The sequence below is a fragment of the Eleginops maclovinus genome, chromosome 14, assembly GCF_036324505.1.
Source record: "Eleginops maclovinus isolate JMC-PN-2008 ecotype Puerto Natales chromosome 14, JC_Emac_rtc_rv5, whole genome shotgun sequence".
NCBI classification, from domain to species: domain Eukaryota; kingdom Metazoa; phylum Chordata; class Actinopteri; order Perciformes; family Eleginopidae; genus Eleginops; species Eleginops maclovinus.
Window position 1 is genome coordinate 1,443,791 of NC_086362.1, and position 25,182 is coordinate 1,468,972.

The 25,182-nt window shown below is 44.0% G+C and overlaps 2 protein-coding genes across 5 annotated transcripts; one reads left to right on the forward strand and one right to left on the reverse strand.

Annotated features, from left to right (window-relative positions):
* The first annotated feature begins 199 nt into the window (after positions 1-199).
* Positions 200-12,428, forward strand: rnf150b (ring finger protein 150b). Its single transcript, XM_063901093.1, has 6 exons — positions 200-1,314; positions 6,106-6,356; positions 6,761-6,915; positions 6,998-7,094; positions 7,616-7,874; positions 7,972-12,428. The coding sequence occupies exons 1-6, from the start codon at positions 861-863 to the stop codon at positions 8,088-8,090; spliced, it is 1,335 nt and encodes a 444-aa protein (XP_063757163.1). The 5' UTR covers positions 200-860; the 3' UTR covers positions 8,091-12,428.
* A 304-nt stretch (positions 12,429-12,732) lies between these two features.
* On the reverse strand, positions 12,733-18,839 carry LOC134876194 (protein phosphatase methylesterase 1-like). 4 transcript variants are annotated; one of them, XM_063901110.1, is made up of 13 exons: positions 18,758-18,839; positions 17,678-17,863; positions 17,236-17,293; positions 16,674-16,725; positions 16,423-16,577; positions 16,262-16,352; positions 15,739-15,804; positions 15,495-15,639; positions 14,363-14,480; positions 14,126-14,170; positions 13,635-13,699; positions 13,451-13,518; positions 12,733-13,338 (listed from the first exon to the last, which is right to left on the reverse strand). In XM_063901110.1, the coding sequence occupies exons 2-13, from the start codon at positions 17,807-17,809 to the stop codon at positions 13,317-13,319; spliced, it is 1,017 nt and encodes a 338-aa protein (XP_063757180.1). In that variant the 5' UTR covers positions 17,810-17,863; positions 18,758-18,839; the 3' UTR covers positions 12,733-13,316. The 4 variants fall into 4 exon arrangements, with proteins under 4 accessions (XP_063757180.1, XP_063757178.1, XP_063757179.1 ...); XM_063901108.1 differs by lacking the exon at positions 18,758-18,839 and having other exon boundaries at positions 12,733-13,161; positions 13,308-13,338; positions 17,678-17,999; XM_063901109.1 differs by lacking the exon at positions 18,758-18,839 and having other exon boundaries at positions 15,516-15,639; positions 17,678-18,005.
* Between the last annotated feature and the right edge of the window lie 6,343 nt (positions 18,840-25,182).

Sequence of the window (25,182 nt, forward strand, 5' to 3'; positions counted from 1 at the left end):
AGACCTGAGTACTTCTACTTTACTCAAGTACAAGATCTGAGTACTTCTACTTTACTCAAGTACAAGACCTGAGTACTTCTACTTTACTCACAACATGGAAACAGGATGCCATACATAACACTCCAGCTTTTATTTTGGAAAAACCTAACCGGATCTGCTGTGTGCCGTTAGCGTTAGCGTTAGCTTCACGGATCGGGCCCAGTCAAAACAAAGCGGCCGTTTAACTCTGCTGCTGCGATCAAATTAATAAACATTACACTGATTATTTACCGATACATTAACGGTAAATCCGCGCTCCGGTGTTTGTCTTCGGTCACGTTGAGTTGAACTGTTTTTACGGTCGGTTCTGTCCGAAGCTAACGAGGAATTTATTGGAGCTGTTTGTGTTCTCGGTTTGGAGACTAACGGGCGGAGGCTGGGACACGGGAACACTGAGAGGAATAGGAGGCTGGAAACTGAGAGGAATAAAGAAGGAAACGAGGAAAAAGGGGGGGCAATAGAGGTAGAAAATAAGAGGGAAATTAGAGAAATACAGGTGGAAACACGAGAAAACCTGGGAGAAATAGAGTTGGAAAGGGGTGAAAAAAGAGGTAGAAAAACACGGGAAAACGGGAAAAAAATAGAGTCGGGAAAACTGAGAATCAGAGGCAGGAAACACGGGAAAACTGAGAAATAGAAGCTGAAATCACGGGGGAAAGAGAAGAAAACACCCGAAATCAAATACGGGAAAACGGGGACAGTCAGAGCCTAAAACCAGCGGCGGTCTAACCTAACTTCCCCCGGATTACCCCCTCCCTGTCGCTGGATGATGGTGGAGTGAAGCGGCTGCTCCCGGCTCTCTCTCCCCGGGTTTGGTCACCATGGCCCCGGGCTCTCTGGTGGCGGCCTGCCGCAGCCTGGCTCTCTCCACCTGGCTGCTGTCCTTCTGCTTCGTGCACCTGCTGTGCCTGGACTTCACGGTGGCCGAGCGGGAGGAGTGGTACACGGCCTTCGTCAACATCACCTACGTGGACCCAGCCACCTCGGAGCTCCGGACCGAGAAGACGGAGTGCGGCCGCTACGGGGAGCATAGTCCCAAGAAAGACGCCAGGGGGGTGGTTGTCCTACCTGGAGCTCCACAGGACCGCCAGGCCTGCGACCCCAACACCCGGTTCATGGTGCCCGCTCAGGCCGCCTGGGTGGCTCTGATCGCCCACGGAAACTGCACCTACAAGGACAAGATCCGCCATGCAGCAGCACACAACGCGTCCGCCGTGGTGATCTTCAACGTGGGCTCTGCCAACGCCAACGAGACCATCACCATGCCCCATCCAGGTACTGGTTCCTTATTAATCCACACCATCACCGTGCCCCATCAGGTACTGGTTCCTTATTAATCCACACCATCACCGTGGCCCCATCAGGTACTGGTTCCTTATTAATCCAGACCATCAACGTGCCCCATCAGGTACTGGTTCCTTATTAACCCAGACCACCACCATGCTCATCAGGTACTGGTTCCTTATTAACCCAGACCACCACCAGGCCCCATCAGGTACTGGTTCCTTATTAACCCAGACCACCACCAGGCCCCATCAGGTACTGGTTCCTTATTAACCCAGACCACCACCAGGCCCCATCAGGTACTGGTTCCTTATTAACCCAGACCACCACCAGGCCCCATCAGGTACTGGTTCCTTATTAACCCAGACCACCACCAGGCCCCATCAGGTACTGGTTCCTTATTAACCCAGACCACCACCAGGCCCCATCAGGTACTGGTTCCTTATTAACCCAGACCACCACCAGGCCCCATCAGGTACTGGTTCCTTATTAACCCAGACCACCACCAGGCCCCATCAGGTACTGGTTCCTTATTAACCCAGACCACCACCAGGCCCATCAGGTACTGGTTCCTTATTAACCCAGACCACCACCAGGCCCATCAGGTCCTGGTTCCTTATTAACCAGACACCACCAGGCCCCATCAGGTACTGGCTCCTTATTAACCCAGACCACCACCAGGCTCCATCAGGTACTGGCTCCTTATTAACCCAGACCACCACCAGGCCCCATCAGGTACTGGTTCCTTATTAACCCAGACCACCACCAGGCTCCATCAGGTACTGGCTCCTTATTAACCCAGACCACCACCAGGCCCATCAGGTACTGGTTCCTTATTAACCCAGACCACCACCAGGCCCATCAGGTACTGGCTCCTTATTAACCAGACCACCACCAGGCCCCATCAGGTACTGGTTCCTTATTAACCAGACCACCACCAGGCTCCATCAGGTACTGGCTCCTTATTAACCCAGACCACCACCAGGCTCCATCAGGTACTGGTTCCTTATTAACCCAGACCACCACCAGGCTCCATCAGGTACTGGCTCCTTATTAACCCAGACCACCACCAGGCTCCATCAGGTACTGGCTCCTTATTAACCCAGACCACCACCAGGCCCCATCAGGTACTGGTTCCTTATTAACCCAGACCACCACCAGGCCCCATCAGGTACTGGTTCCTTATTAACCCAGACCACCACCAGGCCCCATCAGGTACTGGTTCCTTATTAACCCAGACCACCACCAGGCCCCATCAGGTACTGGCTCCTTATTAACCCAGACCACCACCAGGCCCCATCAGGTACTGGTTCCTTATTAATCCAGACCACCACCAGGCCCCATCAGGTACTGGTGGTGTGGTTTGTTTCTGCAGCTGAAATGTAAACAATTCAAATGAATTCCCATCATTTAATTTCCCCAAATGATCAAGGCTTTGTCTCTGGAAGATGTACTGCACTTTTCATAGAATTACAACCTTTCTCCTAAAAAATATGAACTCCATTTCTGTTAAAGTGTACTTAAGGTTTTAACATAAAATGACTAAGGTGTTTTTACCTAAAGATGTACGTTTTGTATCTCTAATCTTTAGTTTGTCTCCACAGTTTTACTTGCAAAATCAGGACTTATTTCTACAATGTTTAGGATGTTTATTTCTTGAATGAGGAACATTTCATTATAGTGTTATGGCCTTTCTCCTGACATTTATAGTATACTCCAAAGTTAACAGTTCACATGAAGAGTTGTGGAATTATAGGGACCTTTTTTCTGAATTTTACTTTTGCATCCTACAGATAACTTCTGTATGTTGACCTGATTCTGATATGTTTATATACTTCCCACATTTTCAGTCTTTATATATTTACACCGTACTTTCCTCACTCTATCTTACCCTGCTCTGCAGCTCTTGCACAACCATTTCCTCTGAGGTAATTATGTTATTTATCCCTCAACATTTTCTGCTGAGTCGCTCAGACAAAATGCAATTTGAAGAACACTTTTTTTGCCAAAACTGGACAGAAATGTTCTGTTTTCTGACCTTTTTATCGGACAAACTATCAGAATCTATAAAAAGTTCTGTATATAAAATAGAGACAATGCATTTAAGAACATTTGATTGAAAAGGTTTTGTCTTTGATTATTTAATCCTTAATCGCAGCTTTAGTTGAGGACAGAGAGCGGGTCCACACCGTGTTCCCGCTGCGCTGCAGATATTTTAATATATTGGATTTATTATAAGTCTCTATTAATAATGCATATTCCTCCTGCTTGATCCACGTAATAAATACCGGTCGGATGTGTGGAGTTATATAACCGCTCTGCTGAAGCTCATCTCGCTCTGTTCACCCTCTGTCTGAAACCAGAGCCCAGTCTGGATCCTCCACTCCTGACTGTGCCTTAACTGCACTTTTAATAACGACAGGAGACGTTTTATAATATTTGATATGAATATTGAAGTCATGGCAGAGTTCATCTGCAGAGTTTGAGGACTCCTGAGAGGCATCGATCCCTGCGGTGTATTTCAGGAGCATAATCCATCTGGTCGCTCTGTGTGTTGGGGTTAATGTGAGTTCAGCGGTGGCCTCGGGTAGGGGGGGGAATTTATGCAACCAGTGGCTCGACAAACTGCAAACACACACACACACACACACACACACACACACACACACACACACACACTGCACTGAGACCGACACCCATTTAACCGTGCAGAAAGTCGGTGCTGTTTCCAAAGTAAAAGTCTAATTTATCTGTTGTGAATTTCTTGAAGGCTACCATGAATCAACTGGTGTTTCAGCTGGCCTTCTGTCTGTAATCGTAGCTGTAAGCATGGTCAAACTGGGAATGTAGTTAACAACCAGTGATCTCTTAAAGCCACCAGACAAACCAGCGATTTTAAACTTGCAGAGAACTTGTCAGGCTCTGGTGTTCTGCTGCCCGATAGGTTGAGTTAAATGGTCTTATGTTGGGCTTTCATAAAGGTAAACCAACACACACACAAACCATTAGAGGCGGTGTTAGACTGGAAACACTGGTTTTCTGCAAGAAAAGAGCTCAGACATATCTGAGGAAAACTACATACCAAATTTCAACATGCTCAAAGCTTGAATGATCCACTGAAGGCTTGTAGGTAAACCTACAGACCTGCAAGTTAAAATCCCTCCTGTGTCAGTGCTCTGAAACAGGAGGGATGCTTATTGCTGCTTTTTGTTAGAAATATTAAGATGTAAAGAAGCGTTTCCTTCCATAACATCAGTAACGTTGTCAGGCTGAGCATCACAGTGTTTTCAGTGGAGTTTGTTGGCTTTGGGGATTTCTACAGTCTAATATTTATAATTATTCACTAGAGTCGAGGCTTGGCGATGAGCCAGTTTTTCTGTGTTCTGCAAGTGAAAAATCACTGGTTTTCCCTCAGTGGATTCTGGACACATCATTTCTGAGTTTTAAACCACCCTCCCAATTTCTACATGCTAATATCTACCTTTTATACCCTGAAGGCTAACTGATGGACCAGTGGTTGTAAATATTAACAAAGAAATGACATTTTTATTTTAAAAAACAGCAAAAACTTTGACTGCAGACAAAAAACTCCACAGTTTAAATCCGTGTTTTCTGGATGGAGTTGGGTGGCTTTGAAAGAAGGACAGATCGCGAGTGTTTTTATGAATAAATATCAGATATATAAATGATCTTTTAAATCCACGGCTGCAGTTTTGTGTCAGCGGTGACAGTAAACATGCTCTGCAGTATGTTTCCTGCGTGTTTGAACCGTTACATGAGAGCGTGTTTTTCATTCCTCGGTCACAAGCCTGACCTCGAGTTACAGAGCTGGACGGACGCGCTGTGCTCACAAACACACACACACACACACACACACACACTCAGCTGACCTTTGACCTCTGATTATGAACAACTGTTCCTCTCTGGGTCTGACCCCCCCCCCCCCTCCGGTGTGACTGTGACGCCTCGCTGGAGTAACCCTCTTATATAATCTGGAGTATTTTCTTCATACCAAAGATGGATGCTGAGTGGACGAGGGGGGGCCGGGGGGGGGTGCACGTCATCCTGCCTGTCGGGTTATTTTTAGCCCGCTGTTCCTCCTGTTGTTAATCGGAGCTTTTCATTGGCGGCACGAACGAGCAGGAAGCAGGACCCGCTCTCTGAGGGCTCCCTTCAGAACGATGATAAAAATAGACCTGATAGAGGTTTAAAGATGGGGGGGGGGACATGTGTCTGATATGTTTTAATTTACTCTCTGACTCCAGGGGTCGTTCCCCACAAACTATAGGAAATAAAGAAGCTTCCCGTTACATTTTATTTTCATGCTTTCCCAGATTCTCCCCCTGAAATGTTAAAGTGCTGCCAGGAAACAATCTCTCTGTTGGTCAGAAAGGGTCTAATGAGTCCAGAGATATGGAGGTGGGGTCAGATGTCTGGTCAGACAGCAGAGACAGCTAATAGAGAATAAATAGGGGATGGATGTCCGGTGGGTCTGCCAGGGGCCGAGTGGCAGGCAGCAGGCTGACACTGAGACTGAGATTTCTGATCCTTTCTTTTACTCTCCTTTATTCTGGAGAGGAAGTAAAGGAACCGGAGCTCTGGATGTATTTGTTGTTGGAGGTGCAATATATGACTCAGCAGCTTTAAGACATGAAGACACTATTATTTACAGCTTCGCTCTGATGCAGGAGTTTCACCGGGAAGTGGGCGGGGCTTAATTTGGACCGGTCAGCGCCTCTGCGTGGTACTTTATAAATATATATCTTTAACTGTTCATTAAAGGTACAGGCGATCTGCTGGCCATCATGATCCCGGAGCCCAAGGGTCGGGAGGTGGCGGCGCTGCTGGAGCGCAACGTGACAGTCACCATGACGATCACCATCGGCACCAGGAACCTGCAGAAGTACGTGAGCCGCACGTCCGTGGTGTTCGTGTCCATCTCCTTCATCGTGCTCATGATCATCTCGCTGGCCTGGCTCGTCTTCTACTACATCCAGAGGTTCAGATACGCCAACGCCCGGGACCGCAACCAGGTGCGCACACACACACACACACACACACACACACACACACACACACACACACACCTTATTGCATTATTGCATCATCTCTTCTACAGCGCTGGGCATTTGTACGGGACAGGATTAAGAGTTCTGAGAAAAAGTCTGAAGTCTGACTTGATTGATTCTGAGATTTATGAAAAAAAATCAAATCTGGTATTTTTCAATTTTTTCCTCAAAATTCTGACTTTTTTTCTAATAATTTTGAAAAAAAGTCAGAATTTATTTTTACCTCCTAAAAAGAATCTGTCATATGTTCCTCAAACTCTTCCATACATTTCCTCTTTAACATCTATAAAGTACATTATCGATAAACTGGAGCAAAATATTACTGTTTTCCCAGAGACTAAACCCCTCCCCTCTCTCTCCCCCCTCAGCGGCGTCTGGGCGATGCGGCGAAGAAGGCGATCAGTAAGCTGCAGGTCCGCACCATCAGGAAGGGAGACCAGGAGACGGAGGTCGACTTCGACAACTGCGCCGTCTGCATCGAGGGCTACAAGCCCAACGACGTAGTGCGCATCCTGCCCTGCAGGTACACACACATCTGTGTCTATATAGAGAGAGAGAGAGTTTAGATCCTGTAGTTCAGGAGTTAAAGCTGCCTCTGTCTACAGACACCTGTTCCATAAGAGCTGTGTGGACCCCTGGCTGCTGGACCACCGGACCTGCCCCATGTGCAAGATGAACATCCTCAAAGCCCTCGGCATCGCTGTGAGTCTTTACTGAGATCCTTTATTTATTATCCTCTGTTTGACCAGAGAGAGGCTGGAGGACGCCTTCAAAACACTGAGGGAGAGCTGGGAGACGTCCTTGGCCACCATTCGTTCAACTGACGCTTTTATCAGGACTCTGAAGTTAACAGTTTTGAGATTTTCAGAAGTCAGATTTCTTTCTGAAAAAAGTCAGAATGAATTTAAGTCAGATTGTGTTCACAGAGAAAAGTCAGCCCAATGTTTTCAGATGTTTTGTAAAGGGTATTTTCTTTACGCATGAGGGTTGAATAGTTCCTGTAGCTCCTGATGATCACTACTAACCTATGTTCCTGGTGTCACTGGCAGTAGTGGCGTCTGATTGGTTTAACTTTATTAGTATTTGTTCTTGTTGTTTCCTGTCTCTCCTGCTTTATCACTGACATCTTTAGTCTTCTTGTCTCCAGATTTCTCTGTATTCGGGATTGTTTTCCGTGAGATGGTGTTGAAAGTGTTGCTGTACTCTGCCCCCCCTCTCTGCAGCTGAACGCAGACTGTCTGGACGACCTCCCCCTGGACTACGACCTTGCCCTGGGTGGGGTTGGGGGTGTCGGCGGGGTCGGGGCCCTGGCCCTGGAGGCCGTGGTGTCGGGGGCCTCCAGCGATGGTACTCTGAGCGAGGGTGGGGGGTCCTCCGTTGTGCTGGACCCCGGGGTCAGGAGGGTCGGCCTCCCCCAGGACTACCAGGACCCTGACACCCTGAGAGACAGCCCTGTTACCACCACCACCGACACACACACAGGTACACACACACAAACAGCTACACACACACACACACACACACACACACACACACACACACACACACTAAGGGTAACTCTTCTCCGTCCTCTCTCCAGGCGAGTTGCAGCCGATGGCGAGCAGCGCCTCTGTGGCGTCGCTGGTTATCACCGTGGAGACGGGACTGTCGGACGAGGAGGGGTCTGGGGATCAGAACCAGCTGGCGGAAAAGTCCTGAGAGGAGCCGCTAGAACCAGACCAGAACCAGAACTTACTCAATCAGGCTCGGATTTTAAACCCTCTGGAGAACAAGGAGAATGAACGGCTCGGTAAGACGGACTTATTTGGGAAGGAAACTCTATGGAAGCTCTGACTTTGTGGGAACTAAATCCAGAACCAGAACCCGGAGTTTGGGGTTTCTCTTTGGACCTCGCTAAACCGGCTTCTCTGGAGCCCTTTTGGACTATTCTTTGAGCAGGTGTGGATGAACCTGTGAGCGTTGGTTTGAATCTGGACTCAGAGGACCTGGTTTGGCCTCATCCCTAGAGTCTCTCTCTCTCTGGACGCTTGGCGGGTTTGGAACCAGAACCGTACCTGGGGTTTTATTCTTTGCTTTCACTTGGATTCACCACGTGTTTCCCGCCTGGAATATATAACTCTACTTGTCTCTAGATGTCTCCACAACTTCTCTCCCGGTTCTCCTGAACTTCATTTCAGATATGGCGGACGCTCGTGACCCAAGGGATGGGATTCACCCTGAGCCACGTTTCTACTCTTCGGTACTCGTTAGAAAAGGGTAAAGTCCGGTTGCCAAAAGAAGACTAAGCGCTCTTCACAGGTTGATCCTTCAGCTGAAACACTGGAGGATCTTTGTGAACTACAAACACCACGCTGTTTAAAAAAAAGGGGGCGAAATCTAGACCTACCCGAGTACTTCTCCGGTTCTCTGGACCTTTCTGGAATATTCTGTTACCTGGTGTTTCCAGAACTAAACGAAAGCCCTCTGTATCTCCGATCCTTGGAGGATTGATTCTGGTTGTTTCAGCTCACTTTGATTTTGCCGGAGTGAGGGCTTTTATTTTGAAAGGACACAGCAGTGAATCCGGTTTCTCCTGGTGTGTTGCTGACTCGTCCTTGCAGTATTACAGTATTGAATTTTAACTTCTCACAGTATTTTCGTTTCTCTTTCTCCCTGTCGGTATAATTCAGGCCGTCTTCAGAAGAACTGACAGTATTTGGGTCGGAGACTCTCTGGCAACTGTACAGAATAATATAAGGTGTGAGGATGCTGGCTGTAAAGCACGGATGGAAAGTAAAGTGTTTGAAACTTTAAACAAATCCTGCAGCTTGGGTCTAAATGTCCTGAGACAAATGCCACCATAATGGAAATAATGAATAATGAATAATCCTTACTTCATAATTTAAATACAAACAAACATCGGAGGGGCGGGCGGAGGGGCGGGGCGGACGCTGAGTGTTTTTATTGTTGTTGTTCATTTCGTTAATTCCCACTTTTAACGATACACACAAACAAATGTTAATCCTCGACGCAAAGCTATCGCTAAAGCTAACAAAAAACCTCGGTTGATTTTATCACGTGATAATTATGACAACATGTGGAAACAGCTCGTACCGATGGATGCTAATGATAAAATTGCTATAATTTAAATAGATTTTTCAGTAAAAATGTGAATTATGTTGCATTAATGATCAGTCCCTCCAATATCGTGAATCATATCGCAGTTGCAATGAGTCAAATCAATCATAAATTACATATTTATTCAGTTTCGTACTTTCCTAATTTAAATACGATATGTATGTCTTCATCTTCATGAACGAACATTTTCAAATTCCAGTCCAAAATTTGAAAAAAATACTACTTAATTTAAATGTAATATTGCGTACAGTTGATGACCGACATTATGACACTAGCCATATTGTGAAATTGGGTGACCAACCAAAACTTCGTAAATACCATAAGTGTCGTAATCGGCAAACCTGTCAAAAATGTGGTCGAATTTTACGAGTCGGAAGTGACCAATCAGAGGTTATCTGTGTAGTGTCTGCCTGGCTAAAGCAGGAGGATGGTAATACTTCCTCATCGCTCTGTCCCGGGTCGTGAAAATGTTCGGTTAGCATTGAAATGCCAAGTAGGAACTTTAAAAGACACAAAACCCTTCAGCGTTGTTTTGTTTTACTGTCCGTCTGCCTGCCCACGGCCTCGTGCTGCCTTTAAAAAACACCGTTAACCCTGACAATCAAATATCCGATCTTTCACTCGCGACTCTGCGATCTTTTCTCTGAGGTGTTTTTCAAACCTTCGCCACTAAACGGTGTTATTGCTGCCATTTCCAGAGTTCAAACGCCACCAAAGCGATGTGTGAAAGACAAGGAAGAGTCGTAGATCGTCTAGTGAAGAATCCCCTCCCTGAAGGGCTGCACAATTTATCGGATTTTAACGCTATTTGGTCTCGAGTGATGCAACATACGCTATATTTGGCTAGGTCCAAAAAATGTGTCGTACTGGCATTCTAAAAAAACGTTATGTGGTCCAGAAGTATTTTGTTTTGTACCAGGATGATGTTAGCATAATTATAAACTAGAAAACGACGTGTTTTCCCTAAATTGTGCAGCCCTATTGCCCCGCGTTAGCAGTTAGCATGTAAATATAAAATGTATATTCCACACGTTTTGCCGGCGCCGAGAGAAAGAGATTGTCGTCTATTTTGATACCAGAGGAGACGTTTTATTTTTGTAACGAAGACCCCCAGCAGCAGAGACTGACCAACCCCCCATGCCTGATAATACTTAATGAGATTGAGTATTATATTACGTGTTGTTTATTTGTGTAATTGTACATACAGTACCCAGAGGACCGTGGCGATTTGAATCTAAAACATTGTAATTTTTCTTTTTTTGAAGCTTGATGAGATCTGAGAGAATGAAGGCTGGAGAATGTCTTTTATTTCCCGCTCCTTCTCTTGCTACTGTGGTAAAACCTCCCCTACTCAATAAATGGACAAAAACGCATAGGAACCACAACATTTCCCTTCTGAAACTGAACGTTAAGGACGTAAAACTCAACATCTAAATGTGCTCAAGACCTTTTTTACAGCTTAGCGTGTACATAGCGTTATTTTTCAGATCCTCCGAGATTTAAAGATTTAACGCCAAACATAACGGGGTTTATAAGATCTGGTGTTGGTGTTTCCGGTCAATCCAACAGCCTCTCTCAGAAACCTGAACACCTTCTTCCTCCTTTGCTTCCCAGGCTTCCTCTTCCGCAGTATGAAACACACTTCCGGTGAATGGGTGTATGATATAAACGTGTTGGGATTGTACGCTTTCGTAACTTCAATTCCGTTGTGTTAGCTTTATCTTCATGATGATTTTCACATTTGCACTGTGACTGCGACTCTGCTGCCATAACGACGATGGTGGATTAAATCTAATCCGCGTGTCTTGATTTCTAAACCAGACTGAGGCTGCGGTGGCATGTTGGTCCTTCTTTAGGTGGGAATCGAACCTCAATTAAGGATTTACAACCCACAAAAAGTCTGTTATAACACTTTGAATCAACGTTTTTTGCCCATTTTTGTCCCATTTTCAAAGTAAAAATGACTTTGATGCAACGATGGACCTTTCTCTTAATCATTTAAAGCTTTTGTAATTTAAAAAATACAGTAACTCACTTTAAAAAAGCGAAATGCCTGTACAAAATCAGTTTGTCACTGAATATGTCAACAAAAATAATACAAGCAATATGACTTTTGGAACTCTTAAATGACACGATACGGTGTTTCTTATTCCCTGGGCTTCAATAGCATTAATAATAGGTTTTGTAAATCCCCTGAAGCTAACCTGGGACCCTCGTGTCACTGCCAGTAATGACGTCTGATTGGTTGTTTTCTCTTGCTCCCGCCTCTCCTCGCAGCTCATTGGCTGTTCTCTCTGGATGCTGTGTTCTGATTGGTTGCTAAGCCTCTTGTTGATGATGCACTTTAACTCTGTTTCTCTGGAAGGTTGTGGAAAATGTCTTCGACCTATGTTCACTCTTGATTTTGTGCGTTAGTGTTGGAAATGTTGTGACGGATGTGGAACATGTCCTGTTCATCATGAAATACTCCTTCCATGCATCTATAGTCCCACTGCCATATATTTTGCCACAAATTCTAACGTACGCTGGATTTCTTTGACCGCTTTCCCTTGTTTTCCAACTGGAAACGAACACTTAAAGACAAAAAGTAGCCAAAAAAGAAGAACTGACCAGAAGCCAGTTTTCTTATCTTATCTTATCTTTACAAAACAGCGATATCCGTACGGATCAAACGCCCGTTCCTTCCAGAGAGACCGAGAAAGTGTAAGCGTCAGTAGAGATGCTAACCGCTAAGCTAAGTGACGACAGGGTGCGTAATGTTGTGGTGATTTTTGAGCGTCCGTTTGTGTGGTTGTCCTGTGCACGCTAACACAACACACACGCACACACACACGTGTAAATATGCCATGTTGTTTCTGTGTTTCAGTTGTTGCACGTGTTCTGATTCAGGACAGAATTTAAATAAACATTTTAATTCAAGTTTGGTTTTTTTATTCCAGCCTGAAACTTTGTGTGTCATCTTTAAAAAAATAGAAAAATGACAGGTAATTAGGATTTTAAAAAATGTGTGTATTTCTGTACATAAAAGCATATATTATTATTAATCTAAAAAATGTTTAATTGTAGGCAGAATTATAATTGGATCTTCTATCAAAACTATTTTATAAATTAATTTCTTGAATTCAATTTGGTCATTTCTGAAAGTTGCACACGTTTACATTTAAAACCTCAAACACAAGAATTCTTAGAATAATCAATGAATACCAGAGCAGACAGGTTGGTCAATCAGTGAATTTAATACTGAACACATCGATCTGCACAGTTCTAGACAGGTGTTCTTCACCATTAGTGTCTTTATTCTTTTACAGCTTTATTTTCTAAAAGACTTTGTGAATAATCCTGCAAAACTACACAGCCTTTCTTAAAGTGTGGTAGAAAAAACACCCAGTAAACTAATGTGTTAGTCTATAACAACATTTAAGTTTACAGGAGGAACCGAGGTCTAACGACACAGGTGAGTAGATTGAATTATTTTAGATGCTTAACTTAACTTCATTATTTAATCATGTTTTGTCATGAACTCAACAACAACAACAACAACAACAACAACAGCTGCAGGAACTCAAAGGACAGATATTCAGTTTACAGATTAAACCAGAAACCTCTGCAGCTTCTGATGGAAGTGGACAATGCAGAGTCTGTTGAGAGGAACCTGAGAGAGAAGAGAGTACTTTCAGCAGGTAGTCCTATTGGCTAGCGCTCACACACACTGTACGTGATAGGCTAAGGGGCGGGACATCTCCAAGCAGGTTGACCAATCACAACAGAGCAGGTGAAGGTGTTTGAATGACGTCTGACCTGCTGACCTCATCGTGTGAACGAGTTGACGCTGAGGAGAAGACAGAACGCTTCTTCAGCTTCAGGTTTTATTTTATTTTAAATAAAACTAAATAAAATTACGTTTTTTTGCAGAGTAAAACAGAGTTAGGTGAAGATCATACCTCCTGGTTTCTCTTCTGGCTTCAGCGAACTTGTGTCTCAACAGGAAGGAGGCCACGGCGTCTGCCACCTACACACACACACACACACACACACACACACACACATTGTAGATTACATTTGAGATACTTTGCCTCTGTGGTGAAATTGCTATTTATAAATATTTATATAAAATTACTTTCTTACTTTTTCTGGTTTGTCTTCTTGCACTGCGTGTCCACAGGGGGGAAGCACCTGCATCATGAATTTACCTGCAGACACAGAGAGACAGGTAAACACACACACACACACACACACACACACACACACACACACACACACACACAAACACATCACACACTGATGCTAGTTTATCTCACACACTCCCGGGCTGTCACTTCCAGCGCGTTGACTGACGGGAGCAGCTGACTGTGGAGAGGAGCTGCCGCCTCCAGGTGTGTGTGTGTGTGTGTGTGTGTGTGTGTGTGTCCTCGGAGACCTCCTTCACCTTCTCCCTCACAGTTAGTAGAAACACAGTGTGAGAAGAATGTCAAGTATTCCCCAGATCCTCGTGTTTCTCTTCATGAGGCTGGTTTTTTTTTGGGGTTTGTTTCTCCAGGACTACATTTCCCATCAGCCCCAGTGACCAGGTCTAGGATTAGAAGTTTGTCAATGCTTGAGTTCAAGGAGTGTCTCACCTTGCATCTGTCCGATTGTCAGATCTCTGTCCAGCCGGTCGATTCCTGGGAACAGAGGCGACTTCAAGTAAGTGGTTAATGTACTGAACCCCACAAAAACCATTGACTTTGAGAAAAGGGAACAAAAAGTACAAATATGCCGACTCATTTCCATATTTATATTTTTCGGCGGCACTTTGGACACAAATGTTTACTTCTTGCCTTTAAAATGACGTGCGACTGTTCTCTAAGACGTACCGGCTAGCAGCAGCAGCTTGGGCAGGTTGCAGGCGAGGAACAGGTTGGAGGTTCCTCTGAACCAGCCGTCCCAATACTTCTCTGACTTGGACAGGTTAATACGCCACACATACACACCCTGACACACACACACACACACACACACACACACACACACACACGCACACACACACACACACACACAGCGTGGTGGGTTAATAATCTTCAGGTGAAAACAGGACTTTAACGCACATTTGCAGGAAAAAGCAAGAAGTTTGAGACGTTTTCTGCCAGTTTTGGGGTGAAAATTGGAAAATGAATGCAAGTCAATGGAATATATTTAGTATTAATACATGTTGATGTGTACGAGGGTCATTGGAAGTAATGCTATGTATTGGGTCTCTGTATTCGTGTTGAATGCAAGTCAATGGTGTCCTGTTTGACATTTTTATGTATGAACATCTGGGTGTTGACCAATTTTTTAGTGTGGTTATGAATACAAATCAATGGAAAATATATAAAGTTTTATGATACCTGTAGACCATATGATATAGATATGTGGATTAATGGAAGCCAACGGAAATGTATACGTAGGTTTGGGTTTTAAGACGTTCGTGTTGAATGAAAGTCAATAGTGTCTATAATGAAATAAGTCAATGGGAAATATGAAGTATTGAAATGCATGCGAAAGACGAGTTCAGGAATGTAATAGTTGTGGTTAGTTTTAGATGTTTGGGAATTAATGGAAGTCAATGGAAATACCATTTTATATGTTTTGGAGGTTTTGTAAATCAATAGTTTGACATATTTACGTATGAACATCTAGGTGTTGGCTTTTGTTTTGGTGCAGTTTTATGGGTCTATAATGAATATAAGTCAATGGAAGGAACACATACATACAATGCAAGTCAATGAAATACACTCAAAGGCATACCCCACATTAAATGTATTCATGCAGGTTCGTTGTTTCTACTTTCTTGAGTTGAGACGCATTTGTGACATTTGAGATGTCAACCAAATTCTGATCAGTTTATCCTCGAGCCCAAGTTGACGTTTGTGCTAAATTTGAAGAGATTTCCTCAAAGCTTTTCACATTTAGTTGAGATTTTGATGGCTCTTGTTTTACAGTCAGTGTTTCTGTGTGTTTTCATACCTGGCCTTCGGTGAGGCTGACCTCGGAGGCGGCGTTTTCTTTGTCGTTGACGGAGCTTTGATCGTAAAACTCCTCGTTTCGCTCCATGGCGACGTCGGACACCGGGCTGGTTTGATCCAGAGTCTCAGCCTCCTCCACCTCACATCTAATGAGGGAGAAATTGAGAGGAAAGGAAAGTCATGAATATTAACACATAGGAATCAGTGGAGCTCCACCTCTAACTGGCCAATCAGAGACAACCTACCTTTTGATCTGACCAACCATCGACACTTTAGCAGATTCCAGGTTCCTGATTTGCCCGCTTTTGACGCTAAAAGAAGGTCAAATAAACAACGTGTGAGCTCTTAGCTCATAAACAACACTGAAGACTCGAGGGAAATGCGAAAAAGCTGACTCATGCCCAAGTTTGAAATCGTTTGTTTTTAGCCTGACTTTCACTTACCAAAATCAGCGTCCCGGTTCATTTAATGGGTATTGGGACAAACAGATACACTTGCTCACCTAGCTAGCTAGAGTTAGCTGTAACTTAGTGCTCTTTTTTCTGATAGTAGTGGGCACCGGTAGGCCTTGCTCTTGCCTAGCTCCATCCTTTGACCAATTATGGTATTTTCTGGTTCCAAAAAAACACGATGGCAACTGACAAATTGTCCCCAACCCAATTGATCCATCACCAATGTACCTTGCTAACCATGCCAGTTAGCTTGACTTCTAGAGAGGTGCTAGCTAATTTCCAGATTTTAGGACCCTATTGGGCCTTAAGTGCTCACCTCCACTCTATAGCTTGGTCCATGGACTTGAAGGACTTTGGTCTTCCCTTCAGGAAGTTCTGGATGCTGTGCAGAGCCTCCGTAGCGCTGCCTAGAGGCGGAGAAGAACACCAGTAAGCATAACGAAATATTACAATTAACACAACAGGAAGCCCTCTCACCTTCCACGACGTCGATAGCCACCAGACCCACGATGGTCGGCAGCAGCATGTTGCTCGCTGTGTGAACCGTGATCGCACCACCAACGCCGTGGCCAATCAGGACGATGGGGGGCGGGGTCTCACCGTAACAGACACCAATCACATTGGCTATATCGCTGAGGGACGATAGTTATAGTGTGGACGTCAGAGACCAATCTGCTATTTCTGGTAACTGAGGTGAAATGATCAGTAAACGCTGTTTGTTCTGTTACCTGGACATGGTCTGAGTCGAGAAGTCGTATGCTTGGCGAACCAGGGTGTCGCCTTTTAATCAACATTTAAGAAAATAGCAATTATACATGAATTACTCGACACAGGACGACTGAAACCGGACTGAAATGTATTTATGGAGACCCTCGTTGTGTGGGTCCAACATTGGTGGTTCTAAGCCAGTTCCAAGTATTTTAGGCACCAAATATAACATTTCTCTAAACATGCACTTTATTTATTACCATCCATGAAGAGTAACAGTTTCCCGTTCTCTGTGGATACATTTGGGATGAAAAATCTGTAAAATATTGAATATTTCACCTCAATATTACCTCTTCAGAACCACATTTGGGAGCAAAGTCAATTAGCACCAACACTTGCATTATTTCAAAGTCAAAAAGCAAAAATGCTGAGCTATTTCCCCAGCAACGCTGTTGTGTGTATTACATAATCCAATTCAGAAACACACGATCTGAACCAACCAAGATTTCTACGTGAATGTAATTGGGTCCTAAAAAGTAACATTGAAAACCCAAATGTATTTTGTAATTGAAATGACCTCACCGTGTCCTCTGAGATCCATGGAAAGAACCCTGCAGTGCACTTTGCTGGCGATGGCTCTCTGACACAGAATGAAAGTCCACATTTTAATCAAATTATACTTGAGCAGAACTTTATGGTTTTGCCAAATTTGAAGACATTCCAATATGGCGTTCCTGAGATATCGTGTTCACAAAAATGGGAGATCGCCTTTACTTTTGACTCATTTCATCGTTGAGTACAAGAGGACGCTCTTACGATACGATGACACCGGTCTTTCCTGTCACACTATGTGTTCCCGTTGGTTTGGGGTGTCTTCGTAGTCGTTTACCTTCTCTTTGTCTCCATTTCTCTTTTTGCTTCTTTTCTGGTTTTAAAGCGTGTCTTTGGTGCAGCTCCGATGTGAACATGATGCTTTGGTGAAATACGCTGCTGTTTCTCAAACGATTGACCCTTGGATACTCACGGTAAAGACGGCCCAGGACAGCGCTGAGTGTCCTCCTCCGTGCAGCAGGACCAGCAGCGGTCCAGCGTTTCCCGCTTTATAAATCCGGAAGACGTCCGTGCTGTCGGCCGCCCCGACGCTCACGTCCTCCATCTGGTCAAAATACTCCCGCCAGGAAACCGGGGAGTAATCCGGCTTACTGCAAACCTCAGTGGTCGACATGCAGACACAGAGTAACACACACATTGTTTACTACATGGCCGAGGGTCTTGGAAGTTCTTCTTGGATATATTGTAACTGTAGTCGTGTATTGTCTACGTCTTTATTTTCTGCCATTGTTAATAGCATTTCCTCCATTACAGCAACATGATATCATCACCACTTCCTGCGTCAACACCGAGAGTTTTAAGGAAGTCATAAGTGAGGAGTTCATAAACTAGATTGCAAACTTAGCTCGCTAACCTCTACTATGACTAGTCTGAACATGAAGTGACAGCTAGGCTAACTTACTAACCAGTTGCTTATGGACAGTTTTTAGCAGAGCATATTCTTCTCCCTGTTGTTTATAATGAACGTGAATGCTGCAGTGCTTAGTTTGCTGACTAAGTACTTTTGACTTGGCTGTAGACACACCAGGTGCCTCTCAATAGGAAGCACGAAACAAATCTCTGCAACTATTCTGTGATTTAAAGTGCTGAGATAACTGTGGTTGGAATAAGTCCTTTTTTTAACTGAAAAATCTCCAAATCCACCAAAAAATTCACACATTTTAACAAAAATGTGAAATATTACAAAACCTTTTTTTGAATCAGAGATTAAACTTCTGTTCCCGGATTACTTAATGAACCTAATTTATACATTTCGAGTTGGATTCAAATTGGAGAAATCCTGACATGCAACATCCATTTTTGCGTGAAAATCATAAATCTTAAAACTCATTTTATTCTGTTTTGAGGTTTTAAAGCATTGACTTACTGCTCTGAATCGAAGCTCTCCTCCCACATGCTGCCTCTCAGCTGGTTATCCTCAGTCTGCTTTGCACGTGTGTGTGTGTGTGTGTGTGTGTCAGGAGTGTGTATTTGTGAGACTTTAGCACAATACCTGTCAGCTGTTGTTGTCAGGTAAGGTCACCGTCAAAGCCTCCTATTGGCCGGGACAAACCTCACAATGCCTCATCACAGAGCTGAAAACAGGGCAGAGAAACTCATGAAAAGTAGAATTTCTAGAGACTTGTGGATCACAGGACGCTTTTACTGCACAATGAATACTCTTACTTAATGTACGTTTAGCTGTTTTGGTTTTGATGTAGGGTTCGAACTTTTAGAAGAGGTTTTTTTAATGAATGCAAATAAAGTGATAATTTTCAAGAAATAATCTGACATTTTTAAATGTCAACATTTAGAAAAAAATCTAGAAATTTTGTTAAAAAAAACCTCAAAGTTGGAGAAAAAAATCTGAAGTTTGAAAAGAAAATCAAAGGGAACAAAAACACAGATTTTCTACAGAAAGCGTGAATTTTGAGGAAGGGGTAGAATAATGACAAAACAGTCGGAAATTCAAAAGTCGACAGAAAAATAAGTTGATATTAAAAATAGGCGAGCTGCCTGTTTTTAATAATTATTTGAATATTATTTGAAGCTCTAAACTATAAATTGAGTACAGAAGATGCTTTTTCCCTACCTGGTAGTTTTCCCTCAGTTTCTGTTCTGGTGAGAAACCTGCTAAAGATGGGCAAAAAATATGTGAACCACTTTTTGATCCAGCTCCATTTTTGAGATACTGATTAATAAAAATGTTACATGTTGTTGATGCTAAATGGTTTCTGAATCTGAATTACTCTCTGCATTCCACAGAGGGGACTTTACTTAGTTACAGCAAAGAGTAAAGTGCAGATCAAGACAAAAATAAACCTGTATAAAATAAAGCAGCGATCACGCGCTAAAGCTCACTCACTGTGAAGCGACAGCTTTGATCTATAGGTGCTTTTTTCTTTCGGGCACTTAATGAGAGGCTGTTCTCTCTGCTCACCAACAGGCCTCAGGTGTCTCTGACAGACAGACACAGTTTCCTGGAGACCTGCAGCGTGACGAGACTTAAAAAAAAACAGAAAATGTGTCCAGAAAAAGTGACAGAGAGGTGGGGGGGTATTTTTATTAAAGGGGACATATTCTGCACATTATCAGTATGTAGCGTCTCCACTTTAAAGAGTCCTCTCCTGCTGATGTTCAGGTGTATATCAGTATGTAGTGTCTCTACTTTAAAGAGTCCTCTCCTGCTGATGTTCAGGTGTATATCAGTATGTAGTGTCTCTACTTTAAAGAGTCCTCTCCTGCTGATGGTCAGGTGTATATTAGTATGTAGAGTCTCTACTTTAAAGAGTCCTCTCCTGCTGATGTTCAGGTGTATATCAGTATGTAGAGTCTCTACTTTAAAGAGTCCTCTCCTGCTGATGTTCAGGTGTATATCAGTATGTAGAGTCTCTACTTTAAAGAGTCCTCTCCTGCTGATGTTCAGGTGTATATCAGTATGTAGAGTCTCTACTTTAAAGAGTCCTCTCCTGCTGATGTTCAGGTGTATATCAGTATGTAGTGTCTCTACTTTAAAGAGTCCTCTCCTGCTGATGTTCAGGTGTATATCAGTATGTAGTGTCTCTACTTTAAAGAGTCCTCTCCTGCTGATGTTCAGGTGTATATCAGTATGTAGTGTCTCTACTTTAAAGAGTCCTCTCCTGCTGATGTTCAGGTGTATATCAGTATGTAGTGTCTCTACTTTAAAGAGTCCTCTCCTGCTGATGTTCAGGTGTATATCAGTATGTAGTGTCTCTACTTTAAAGAGTCCTCTCCTGCTGATGTTCAGGTGTATATCAGTATGTAGTGTCTCTGCTTTAAAGAGTCCTCTCCTGCTGATGTTCAGGTGTATATCAGTATGTAGTGTCTCTACTTTAAAGAGTCCTCTCCTGCTGATGTTCAGGTGTATATCAGTATGTAGAGTCTCTACTTTAAAGAGTCCTCTCCTGCTGATGTTCAGGTGTATATCAGTGTGTAGCGTCTCCGGCCAGCTCTGTTGTGATTGGTCCCGCCCCTTAACCTATCACCTACATTGTTTTAGAGTGCTAGCCAATAAGAGCGTGAGTGTTACGTTGTGATGTCATTATGTTCCTTTGCAGACCATTTACATGCACTAAAACCTATAGAACACACTACAGCAGAACAGGGTCCCTTTAAATAAGCATAATGCTGCTGGTGTTGATGTGAGACCTGGTGTATCTGCGGCGCGGGCTGAATAAAACATGGCGGAGACTCTGTTGTTAACACCAGCGTGACTTTAATGTTTCTGAATAATTCAGAGAAGCAACCTCGTTTCCTTTAAAGACATAACTCCGCTACAGAGAAAACAAGGAGGAAGGAGAGTGGTGATAATGAAGGAGGGAGAAAGAGAGGAAACAGCATGTAATTAAAGGTTATATGCTCTACTTAAGAAATCCCATCGGGGCTTTGAACATGACGACAGAGCAGAGCTCGTAGTGACCTGGAAGCAAGAGAAAGGAAAGAGGAGACAGGAGACAAGTAAAGAACATGAAGGAAAGACAAACGGAAAAGAAAAATGGTTGAGGGACAGGAGGTAGGAACGGATAACGAAGTAAACGATAAAACGGAAAAGACCAGGATAAAATAGGAGAACACATATAAGGAAATGAACACACACACACACACTTCCTCTGGGTTCCCAAGTGCTCGAGTAGCTTGTGATGATGGTGTTTTGTAAAAAGGAAGTGGATGAAATATTTACCAGCACTGTGAGTAGAGCTGCTGTCCTCTCTACTCTCCTTCATACTGAAACTCTTTTTGTTAAATAGCTAGTATTATGTTATTCATTAAAACATCCTCGGTCATTTTAAATACTTTTCACTTATTATATAGTTTATAATTTACACATTCACGTTCAGGTTTTAGGAGCCATGCAAAGAGGTTAGTCGGGACATCGTCTCGGGCCAAACACTGAATAATGAACACGTTTCAAAGTCTTGAGTACGAAGGATTTTCGACCCTCTGGGCTCGTCTCATTCTTCCACGTTGGGCGCCTTCCTGCAGCATCCCAGGATCCCTGCCCTCCTCTTCCTCCTCTTCCTCATCCGGTACGCCCTGAGGCTGCTGTCGGAGCAAACCGACTGCCTCAGAGTCCGGATGTGTTTCTGCTGCTCCCGGATCTTGGACTCCAGGTGGGATTGGATTGCCGTTCCCAAAGACTCCAGGTCCACCGAGGCGCCGTAAACCTCCCACGTCCTTCCCTGGTCGTCCCACGCCACCTTCTGGGGCCTCCCTGACTCTTCCTGTTCCTCTGCCTCCACTTCCTCCAATGTTTGATCCCTTGCTACTTCCTCTTGGTCCTCCCAGATGCTCTCAGCGCTTAGGTCTCTTTTTTGTCTGAGTTGTAGCTCCGATGTGATTTGGGGGTTTTGCTCAAAGCTATACGTACGCAAACAGGCGGGAAGGGAACTAGCGCGATCGGTCTCTACAGAGGGAAGCACCGATTGACTGCACAGCTCGATGTCGATCTTGCAGATGTGTTGGACTGTCGGCGACATCAGACTACCGGAGGAAGGCGTCCTCATTTGCCAGCTGGAGTCGATGGAAGCCAAGTGTTCGACCTCCACTTGGACGCCCACCTCTCTGCGCTCCCTTCCCAACGAATGGAGCACCACACTCGGGTCGGTCATGGTCGCCTTCTCCCTTAAAGACCTCACTGGAGTGGAAAGCTGAGGAAGAAGATGAAGGGTAGATGAGGCACCATCTTTCTGCTTACCCTTCTCCTGCTTCCTACTTCCTTCACCCCTTGACGGTAGAATTTTGCCGCTGGCGTTGTTGGTATTTGGGTCTCCCAGGTGGCTCGGTGGGGGGCCGTGTATCATCACATCCACCCTTTTTTCATGCTTCATCGATGTCTTCTTTATAGAGTCAAAGGTGAGACCCTGAGACAGACTGGTATAATGGGATGTCCTGCTGGTGTTTGTTTCCTCGGTGACACAGGGTGTGGATGCTGGTGTCATCGTCAGGGACACAGTGGTTCTGATTTTGGGGCTGGAGGTTGCCAGAGGAGCCAGCGGGCCTGAAATGAAACCAGGAAACAGGTTGGATTAAGACTGAGTGATGATCTAAAAGCTGAATGATCTTAATGGGTTTAAGGTTCTGAAACCAAGACTAAAACCAATACAAGAGTTGTGGACCTTTTGTCCGTACGACTAAATCAAACACAAAGAAAACTGAACTGATCGTGGCTCAGCGATCGGGTCCTAACGAATCCTTTGATCTGGTCAATCGATACATTTAGTTTTCAAATATGATTACCTTGAGCAGAACCCGGACTCCTCGGGACCGCTGTTGTTGGTCCAGTTGGAATAGAACCAAGAGTTTGTCCAGAACCACAATCAGGAATCCTGTTTCCTGGACTTGTTCTCGGAGGAAGCAACGAAGCGGGAGACAAATCTGCCAGAACCGACTTTGAGCTAGACCGAACTGGCCCAGATTCAGAAGAATCTAAACCAGCTTTAGGATCTGGACTAGGTTTAGCATCAGTAGCGTTGAGGTTGAAGTCTTTGGATCTGGTTCTAGAAGACAACTGGGTGGCAGATTCAACGAAATCCGTTTTAGAGCCAACGAGAGAAGATTTAGAAGTCAAACAGGTCGGCCCGAGTTTCGAACTGGAGGTGGTTTTGAGATTGAAACTGTCTTTAGAGTCTGAAGGAGTTTTAGGATCCAGGTTGTCCTTTGAACCCATCAAACCCACAGCTGTCTTAGAATCTGGACTGTTTTTACTAGCTTTGATTTCAGTCACAGTTTTAAAATCAAGGCTATCTCTGGAAACCGTCCCGGACTTACAAAGGGGTCTGGCTTTGAAATGTATGCCAGTTTTGGAGTCTAAGCTGTCCTTTGATCCCAAACTATTTTTAGAAGCAGAACGGCTCTTAGAATCCACACTATCCTTGAACCCCACTGCAGTTTTAGGGTCAAGACTGGCATTGGAACTGGTTTTTGATCTAGAACCAACACTTGAATCTTTACCCTCTGGCTTCTCCTTGGACCCCGAGGTGTTTCTGCTTCTCGCCCCAGAAGAGTTCCTCTGTGTTGATGGTTTGGGATTTACAGAACTTGGTTGAGGAGTCTTGGCACTGAGCATCACCATCTCCGCCTTTTGATTCTGAGCTTTTGGCGTCTCAGAACCATGAGTTCTTGATTCTTGCCTTGCTGCATCTTGTTTTTGAGCTTTGGTGGTAGTTGGGGTTTGATTGGTGAGTTGTGGACAGTTTGAATCCTCTTTCTGGTTGTGGAAGTCCTGACTTTTGACTTCTCCGGTTGTTCTCGGGCTGGTTGAGATGGTTGATTGTTCCATCCGGTTGGGTTTTGGACTCACAGCTGTGTTGCTATGTGTCTTGGGGTTCAGTGCGGAGGTACATTTCGTATTTGGGGATTTCAGCAATTGCTCTGCAGTTGGTGTGAGACACAAAGCTGGGATTTTACTTTTTTGTCTCGATGAATCATCTTTAGCCCCGCCTCCTTTTTTGGTTGGGCGGGGGTTGCTTGGCGAAGTCAGAGTGAGGTTGAGGTTGAAGTTAGGCTCCGCCCCCCAGGTAGCGTTTGGATCCGTGTTGCCAAGGGCATCTGCACGCCCCACCTCCTCTGGGATCAAGTCTTCTGATTGGACATCATCCATCGTGTTGGTGTCAAACTTTGATTTAGTGTTTGTCGATCGAATATCCACACCTGATTGGTCAGATGAAAAAAATACAAACTGAGTAAATAACCAAACTCTAAAGACGAGTTTGATATTCATCAGCATACACGTTCTGATATATTTTCCAGTCTGCTAAAGATCACCTCAGTAAATGGCAGTTCTGTTTTACCTTCAGCTATTTTCTGTCACACAGACGGATCCTCTGGGGATCGTCCTGCTGTGTGAAATGTCATGCATGATCCTCTCTGAATTAAAAGGGTCTAAAGATGGAACTGCATTTGTTGTAAGCCCCTTATCTGTTTGACTAAAAGCACACATCAAATACATTTATTAAAATCCATAAAACGTTGTATATATTTTAAGTTACTACACATTTATAGCATCAACTATAATTATATATATCTACATTTCTAATAAAATGCCAACGATTTTATGATCTTTACTTCCATTAAAGTAACAACACCATAGTCTTACATGAAAAACAAATCAATAAAGTTCAAATATATCAGGAATACGGGCCAATTATGGATATAGGAAGATAAAAACAACAGGGAAAATTACAATCCTGCATCATATTATAGAAGCATTTCATAAGTTACCATTAAAATACATTTACCTGAATAAAAAGTAAAATATTTGCCTCATAAATGAAGTGGAGCACAAGTATGACAATAGAAATACTTAAGTGCATTTATGTCAAATGAGTCCTCGAGTAAACACTGACTTGTCATTAAATCCGTGCAGGTTCACTACAAGACTAAGTCTAAATATGAAATGTAAAAATCTCTTCGTACCGA

Bases quoted from the DNA above. Each gene is read 5' to 3' on its own strand.
- rnf150b (XM_063901093.1), top strand. From the start codon at position 861: ATGGCCCCGGGCTCTCTGGTGGCGGCCTGCCGCAGCCTGGCTCTCTCC. The intron at 6,357-6,760 runs GTGCGCACACAC...CTCCCCCCTCAG, and splicing joins ACGCCCGGGACCGCAACCAG to CGGCGTCTGGGCGATGCGGC. The intron at 6,916-6,997 runs GTACACACACAT...CTCTGTCTACAG, and splicing joins GTGCGCATCCTGCCCTGCAG to ACACCTGTTCCATAAGAGCT.
- LOC134876194 (XM_063901108.1), bottom strand. From the start codon at position 17,902: ATGTGTGTGTTACTCTGTGTCTGCATGTCGACCACTGAGGTTTGCAGT. The intron at 17,294-17,677 runs GTGAGTATCCAA...ATTCTGTGTCAG, and splicing joins TGTCCTGGGCCGTCTTTACC to AGAGCCATCGCCAGCAAAGT. The intron at 15,640-15,738 runs GTAGGTTGTCTC...CTCCCTCATTAG, and splicing joins ATGGTTGGTCAGATCAAAAG to ATGTGAGGTGGAGGAGGCTG.